The following is a 7958-nucleotide window of genomic DNA, read 5'->3' as shown; positions in this document are numbered from 1 at the left end:
TTTTCGAAGTGCTGCTCGCCTCGGCCTCGTCCCAGCACCCATGCTTTTCAACCCGGGCCACCCATCGTGTGTCGTCGTAGACCATCTCCTGCATGCGCCAGGAGCACCGCGCGACGCGCATGAGGTCGGAGACGGGGAGGTAGTCGAGAATGGCGACAAGAATCTCTGCTGTCGTCAGTGCGAGTCCCTCTCGGATCGGAAGGTCGGGGCTCCTAACCCGCGGGGAGGGTCGGCTTGGAACCCAGCATCTCCGTCGCCTTCAAGGCACTGAGGATGCTGGTCCGCTGAGGGGGACCCCCCCTGCCCTTGGCCTTGTGCATTGCTGTTGGACGGCGGCCAGCCGCAGGTGGTTGTGGAATCAAGGCGCTGCGAATTGTGGGAGGAAATTAGATGGTCCTCGGACTATGCCATGTCCGGAGCTTGAGACTTGTTTTGAGGGAGGTTGCCTCCTAATTGGCGACACGTTGGGGATGTTGAATACAGGTCAGCACTGTAGAGGTGCTTGGACAGGAACGATACGAAACTCGAAGCCCAGCCCGGAACGTCACAGCACGAGCTGTCGATTGGCATTGCGGGGAACACCCCACACCGGCTGATGCCGGCTGGCGACCAGCCTCCAAGGTCGACATCAGCTACGACCCTGAACCACTCCCCCTGAAAGGATAATCCTTGATTTCCAGAAGCAACGAGCGCTTGACATGTCACTGCGAGACACTACTGCAAAGTTGAGACCTCACGAATCGGAAGACGTCCGCCTTGAGCTCGAACTCTCTGTTGCTATAAAGCTGAGGGGTATATGTACTAAGAGCTCATGTTTCGAGCTTGCTGGCGTTCTCCATCATCCGCCGCGTCTCGGCTGCCTCGGCCGCCAGGAGATTCATGACTGCCGGGTTCTCTCCCCGCTCTTCTCGCGACTCTGAGTTCGCTGCTCTTGCGACGTGTCCAAATAAACATTCCCAGAGGTCTTCCTTGTCGACTGCCTCCCCGGCACTTCGGTCTTTGCTCATCAGTTTCGAGAGCCTTGCATTTTCCATCTCGAACGTGTTCGCAGCTTCGAGCGTCGGTCCCAAAACGTCGGGGGTGGAATCTTTGGATTTTCCCTTGGTGACAGAGCTGAGATGCTGGAGGCGTCTCTTGACCGAAAGATTGTAAATAGACTCTTCCACGGTGCCTTCGATGAGGTACAGCCAGACCGTTGTTTCGTGCTGTTGACCTATCCGATCCACACGAGCAATGGCCTGTAATTCTATCGCTGTGTTCAGTAGCGGCTCGCATAAGAAGACGTGGCTGGCGTTCACGAGATTCAGGCCGCTTGACTGGGCCCGTCCATGGAGCAGGAAGCATTCCAAGCCCGCATCTTCTTTGAAACGCTGTACCCCATTGGGCTTGTCGATCGACGTGTAGCCGATCCGAGACCGAGAGAGTGCGGACCCTATGACTTGTAGGAAGTCTCGATATCTTCTGCGTGGTCAGTGACTGTGCCAAGAGGGGTGGGCTTCGATTCATACTGGGAGAAAACAATGGATTTAGCCCCAGGATCAGATTCTCGGAGCCAGAGCAGGTGTCGAACAACGGAATCAACCTTTGTGGTCAAGGGTGGGCCTTCCAAGTCAACGTCTCTGATCTGTGCCAGCTTGTCCGCGCCGAATTCCGAGTAAATGGCTGATTTGTTCTGGGCTGCACTGCGTTTCTTTCCTGGTGTGGACGTTGGAACGTCTTCGGTATGGAGAGTCAATTCTCTTGGCTTGAGTGTAATTGTGTGGAGATCGGTGATCTTGAGCTTTCGTTTGCACATGGGGCAGTTGTGGTGCGCTTTGAACCAGAGCATGAGGCAATGCTTGCAGAATTGATGACCACAAACAGTAAGAACCCCGATTGTGAAGTCTGTTTGGCAAATGATGCACATCTTCGGCTCATTGGCTTTTGATGCTCCGCCGTCTCGGAGGCTGACAACTATACCGACAGTTGTGTCAGTACATGCAAATCCAGAATAAAGGTAGGGATACGAGGGATGCTAGCGTGAAGACCATCGCTGTGAGCCAACCGTACAAGGAGTTGACTTACGATATCGTTGCTTCGCTTCTGCGGATGAGAGCTTGCGGTGAGCCGTCTCTGCAGCATTGACCCATTTCGCCAAGATATCTTGCGTCTTTGGCCCTTCATAAACATCAACGCTGTCTGATATGGCCTGCAGTTGACGATAGTAGTCCAGCCGAAGGTTCATGGCGTTGGTGAACTCGTCGCATTCCCGCTCCAGACGTTGAGAAGCTTTCGTCTGGGCTTGTATCTGGGCCTGGATATCCTTGATCTGCCTATTCACCACTGCATGCTCCATATTTGCTCTGCTATCCTTTCCAGGCTCATGCGGCGGGAGTCTAGCGGCGAGCGCACGTAGTTCCCCAATCGCGCCGCGTAGACACCCGTGCTTCTCTAGTGATGGCTTGACTTTATTTCGCACGTCTAGCAGCTCAATCAAGGTCTTTGGAGCAGGACCCTCACCGTCCATGGCCAGTGCCTTTGTTGTCTGAGTCTCGTGCTTGACAAGCATATTCTGAAGGCCAGAAATGGCATCTTGTCGATCCGCTATGGTGGCTCGAAGCACTTGAACATGAACCATTAGTTGCTCTTGTATTGCCGTGGAATTGACAAACTCATCGCCTGTTGTTTCTGTTTCGTTTTCTTCGTCCACAAGAGGTTGCAAGAGAAGACCAACGATGACTTCTCTCCATTCGTCAATGAGATTTGCTTGCAAGTTCAAGAAGCCATAAAGCTCCTCGACCTTTTCCACGACTGTGGCGCTTTCCAAACCCTTGACCGGGTTCGGGATCAGCTCTGGTATTGTAACAAAGTTCTGCGACACAGCGTCATTCCCTAACTTTCGCATTGCTTTCGTGGCCTTCCTGTGGTTCTATTCAAAGGGATCAGTGTGCCTGCCAGAAAGAGATTCCATATTGCCTTACCTCTGACAAAATCTCTCGTCGTACCCCTTTTGCCGTTTCATAGCCTTCTTCTTCCAACTTCTGCAGTGCAGAGAACTCGGCAGAGTCAGGCTCAGTAAAGTCCCTGTTGGACTTTATCTGAAACCGCGCATTTGCGCAGAAGAATATGGCTCGGTGCTGGACCTCTAGAGCTGATCGAAGACGCATGAGAGCCTCGCCGACCTCAGGGCTAGCTTGGTACCTAAATTGTCATCAGCTGTGCACTGCGCTCGGCCAAGTCTGAGACATACTCGTCCAGTCCTTCGATAACATCTTCATCAGAAGTGCCATTCGTGTTGGACACGGATCCATTCTCAGAAATGGCCCGTTTAGCAGCGTTCATCGCAACATCGAGCTCTTGCCGGCATTTCCCAACCACTTCTTCAACTTCACGCCTCGTTTGGTCCCAGATCACCAACGCTTCTTGAACGAGAGGACCGTTTTCGAGCAGTTGGCCATAGTTGAGTCTAGCGGTGAAGTACGCTCGTTGTTCGGTTCGAATCGAAGCATCGCTCTGCTCAATCATGGCAGTCAACACTTCGTCGACGGTGCGAAGGGGACCTGCTCTGTGACCCAAAGCGCGGCGGTTCTGAACGCCGACTTCGGGATGCAGCGCTGCCTGTCTCAAGCGATTCAGATAAGTCCTCATGGCTTCCTCATATCTCTTGGGATCCCAGTCGGCCGACATGGGATTTCCATCCAGATCGACATCGCACACTTCGGCCATCTCGGCAAAGATTGATTGATAGTGCTGTTCTTCAACGGCGGTAAATGGCAGCGTAATGACGAATCGCTTTTGAGCTGGGAGTTCCAGTTCATCTCTGACGAGATTCTTCGTGTGCCGTATCGCAATGTCATGGAAGAGATTATGAAACAGCGGCTTGTGATTTTTGGTCAACGCTTTCCAAACTTGGGGAGATGAGCAATAAGGCTCGAATCGTAGGAAGAGTAAAAGACCTAACAGGTCTTGTACATCTTTCTTGACAGGTGTCCCTGTCACTCCCCATGCGTTAACGCGATGCAAGACGCGTGCCACCAGGGCAGCCGCGCTAACGCCTGTCTCGATCATCTGCGCCTCGTCAAGACACACCCTCCACCACGAGATCTGAGTGAGGGGCGATTTGGGGCGCTCGTATTCGCGTTCTCTTCGCCTCGATCTCTCTGGTGGTTTTGTTGCGTAGTGGATTTCGGCGGTAAGCGTCTTGTAGGTGGTAACAATGACGTCGTGTGCCGCCATGTTTCGGAACACCTCCTCTTCGGTTTGGTTACGAAATTGAGCTCGACCAGGATAGTAGCTGACGAGTAGATGGGGGGCATGGCGTTCGAGCTCATCCATCCACTGCTGTCTCAGAGACTCGGGGCAAACAATGAGCGTAGCTCCGCTCTTGACGAGTCTCTCGTTGTTGAAATGAAGGTACGAATCCTCGTTCGCGGGTTGACGCCTGTGGAGCAAAATTAATCCAATAATTTCGAGAGTCTTACCGAGACCCATCTCCTCTGAAAGAATACCCCCTCTAACCACCTTCTCGGCGCTCAAGAAGGCTGAGGTCTCGGGAGTTATTGCATGGTATAAGTGACTGAGATACCACTGCACGTTGCTGGGGCTTGAAATCTCCCCAAAACTGCGAGCGGGCTGCAAAGTCCCAGTTTCCTCTACGCTTTTCAAGCCCGCTGCTGATCCGTTTGATGGAGGCACCCAGCGCGTACCCTCACGATGCAGCAGCCATTTCAAAGTCCTCTTCTGGTAGGGGTAGAGTGACGCGTTGAGACCTGGTACTTCGATAGCCAATGCGGATCCATCTGTCGCTGGAGGCACGAAGGCAGCTTCATAGAAGTCCAAGGGTGTCCACGTCGCTTCTGCGACCTGGGTTGTCGTTGTTGTTGTTGTCTCGTCATTGTTGAAAAACGTTGATAAAACCATCTGACTGGTTTCCCGCTGACGAGGCGTACGCAGTCGGAAGGGAGAAAAGGTCGCGTTCCAGTATAGCTCGAGATCGAACACGACCAGTACATTTTTGCCCTGTCGTTCGATCCGGAGGCCGACAGTTGTCCAGATTGCGCCCTCATCAACTCTTGATTCCTTGCTGTGGATGTTTATGCACGCCCCCAACGCTTGACTGACAGAATCAGGGCGTAGTGCAAGAGCCGCTCGGCCCGCGATACCAGCGGATGGTACCGACAGCTTCAGTTGCTTCGAAGACCACTGGCTGCTCACGTACGATAGCTGCAGGTGGCTGCCGACATCATTTCGAATTGCTGGCTCCGGTAGGTTCAGTGTCTCCTCAGCCCGCCTACAGATGGAAAGTGTTTGCCGTGTGATGAGATATGCTGGAAATGGGTCGTCACGAGACAGCTTTGCTCGTTTCGAGGGCGGTTCACGTAAGACGTCGTCGCTTTCGGAAGCGCGAAGGGCCACTAAGGCCTCAATTAAAGCAGAAGGAATCTCATCTACAAATCAGGCATTAACATTCAATCGAACTGAACTGGAAGGCTGTCTCAATTTACCATTCAAGTCAACCAAAGGAAACGGCTTGGGAAGTCGGGCTTTTGACTTTGAGGCCGGCATCACAGCGTCGTGGGGGTGCAGGTACGCACAGCCGTGGAGACAGGGGGCGCGTCAACACTAAACATATTACGGGGCCATTTCGTTGACTCTTGTCGGTTGATGGCCTCCTTTCTATATCATTTCACTAGAAGGATGAGGTGAATGGCATGAAACGTCGTCCTTCATTCTTCCTTCACAAGGCAGCTACGAGGCTGTAGGCTGCCTTCTCTTATCGATAACATCTCTTTCCAACGCGCCGAGGGGCAAATGGCTCCCGTAGTGGCGTCGCCAAGTGGGTCACTTCACCGAACTGACCGAGAAGCTGGACGCGAACCAAGCGCGTTCCCAGGCCGTCTGCACACTTGGCTCGGAAAGCGGCTTCTCTCAGTCCCGTGCTGATTACATAATTCAACTTTTCAATCCGATCTGCAAATTCCCAGAGGTTGAGGGTATCCTTAGCTTGACAGGCGTTACGATCATAATCCACTTCCGCCTTCCTCGACCACCCCTTCGCGGCATTGTATCGCAATTACTTCCGGAGCAAATTCGGCAGCCAAAGCGAGCTGGTGCGCCTTCTGCGGTTCGTCTGCTGACACTCGACCGCCATTCCCCTTAGACGCATATCTGACCTATCCACGCGACATCAGATCCACGATGAAGGCTCCTCAGCTTCGAATCCCGTCCCTGAGCTCAATTGCTCCGCGGATATCCACAGTCAACACCTGCCAACTACGATGGGCCTCTAAACGAGCAACGCCGGCAATTCCCCAGCCTGTCCCTCTCGTTCCCGATGTCCCGACGCTCCTGAAGGTCCTTGGCCGCGGCCTCAGCCAATACGCCGAGAAGTTTCCCACGTGGAACTCCCTCTTCACCTCCGACTCGATGCAGATGAAGGAATTGGGCATCGAGCCGCCACGCACACGCCGCTACCTTCTCGCCTGGCTCGAGCGCTACAGGCAGGGCGCCCTCGGCCCCGGCGGAGACTTCAAGCACGTTGAGAATGGCGAGGCGTACCTCCAGGTTGCGACCACCGAAGCACAAGACGACAAGTGGGTCATCAACGTTCCGGCGGGCCAGAAGGCGGACGGCACCGTACAAGGCCCAGACGAGCGCGTTCGAGGGTACCAGGTGCGCGGCGCCAGTGCGATCACGGGCCCCTATGCGCTACCCCTGAAGGCCGGTGACGGCGCAAAGGTGCAGGTCGTCGAGGGCATGTGGGAGCATAGACAGGGTATCAAGGTAGATGGCGGTGAGAGGAGGAGGACCGAGGTCCGTTACAAGAAGCGCATCGCCCAGCGCAAGGCGGAGATCGAGGCCAGCCGAAGGGGTTGAGCCTTGTGTAGAGATGGATTGTACCATAACCTTGTCACTATGTAAAATACCAGGCCTGGGGTCAACGGCATATCACCTCGAACATCTCTGCTGTCTCGAAACTACCACCGAATTGTTCACTGACTGCGGGGGCCTGGCGTCGAGGAGCTCGTCTAGCTTTCTCCCTGTGACAAGTACCCTATCAAAACCTACACCGTAGGTAGGTCTTGCTATGCCAGCTTTCACCATCCTGGCTCTTAACCCAACAAGAATCATGCTCCGTGTATTCTTACCTTGAGAAAGAGGATTTCGATATTACTGGGCTGACAGAAGTGTGTTATGTGGCAGGGGCATGTTGCTCTAGGCCATTCCTTCATCGGGAGCCCCTTTGGTGTCGTCTTGGTCAACCCCGAGCTTAGCTATGGCGAACAAATGTCACGCGGGCTTTCCACGACAGCCCCCAAACCGATAGATTGTGATGGGTATCTCAGAAATCTCCCGACGGGTAACACGGTCAATGTCGAAGAATTGGCTTGTGAATGGGTCCATTCCCTGGTTGCGAGTAGCAGCTTGCGTCTTTCGCCTGCGACTATGATCCAACAGATACGGAAGCCCCGAGGCCACTTCAGTCCTGTACCTTTGTTTGGTCCATCTGCTGGCATGATCTCTTCACCTGATGCATGAGATGTCAGAGCTGAACCCTTCAGTCCCATAGACTGCCCTCCAATTTCAACAAGAAGGTGGGGTTGATTGGGGGGCCGGATGTCCAAGCCGCCGGCTGTTGCCACGTTTGCGATCCTTCAATGCGATCCTTCAACGCGCTCCAAATCCAGTGCTCAGATTCAAATGCCTCGCCTCTCGCTTAGCGAACAAGGCGCAACACCTTAGGCTCCGGCATTTCCGGGAGCAGGCTTCCGCGGAGAGTCACACGGACAGTGCCCAGAACTGATAACACCCTCTTTGACCGTCAGGAAGCTTCGAGGCACGTCACAAACGAGGCAGCCAGGGTACGTGAAGGGATTGCTGCGCCCTGTACCCAATCAGGTGCCATAATGACAATACATAGGCCTCGGCAGGCGAGTCGGACAAACTTTGAAGTTGCTTACGGGCTGTGGCCAGACCGG

At 54.0% G+C, this 7958-nt stretch overlaps 3 protein-coding genes across 3 annotated transcripts; 1 reads left to right on the top strand and 2 right to left on the bottom strand.

The window, feature by feature from the left end:
• Positions 1–212: 212 nt before the first annotated feature.
• On the bottom strand, positions 213–320 carry VDBG_04179 (conserved hypothetical protein; the record flags this gene model as incomplete). The annotated part of the gene is made up of 1 exon (XM_003006180.1): positions 213–320. One exon carries the CDS (start codon positions 318–320, stop codon positions 213–215), a length of 108 nt encoding a protein of 35 aa, XP_003006226.1.
• A 431-nt stretch (positions 321–751) lies between these two features.
• VDBG_04178 (E3 ubiquitin-protein ligase SHPRH) lies at positions 752–5622 on the bottom strand (the record flags this gene model as incomplete). Its single annotated transcript, XM_003006179.1, has 6 exons — positions 752–1458; positions 1509–1953; positions 2065–2908; positions 2961–3180; positions 3230–5269; positions 5615–5622. The coding sequence occupies 6 exons, from the start codon at positions 5620–5622 to the stop codon at positions 810–812; spliced, it is 4206 nt and encodes a 1401-aa protein (XP_003006225.1).
• Positions 5623–6177: 555 nt separating this feature from the next.
• Positions 6178–6855, top strand: VDBG_04177 (conserved hypothetical protein; the record flags this gene model as incomplete). Its single annotated transcript, XM_003006178.1, has 1 exon — positions 6178–6855. The coding sequence occupies one exon, from the start codon at positions 6178–6180 to the stop codon at positions 6853–6855; it is 678 nt and encodes a 225-aa protein (XP_003006224.1).
• Between the last annotated feature and the right edge of the window lie 1103 nt (positions 6856–7958).

The sequence above is a fragment of the Verticillium alfalfae genome, genomic scaffold, assembly GCF_000150825.1.
Source record: "Verticillium alfalfae VaMs.102 supercont1.4 genomic scaffold, whole genome shotgun sequence".
Taxonomy (NCBI): domain Eukaryota; kingdom Fungi; phylum Ascomycota; class Sordariomycetes; order Glomerellales; family Plectosphaerellaceae; genus Verticillium; species Verticillium alfalfae.
The sequence above is the reverse complement of the archived record's forward strand: the minus strand, read 5'-3'. Positions and strand labels throughout refer to the sequence as shown.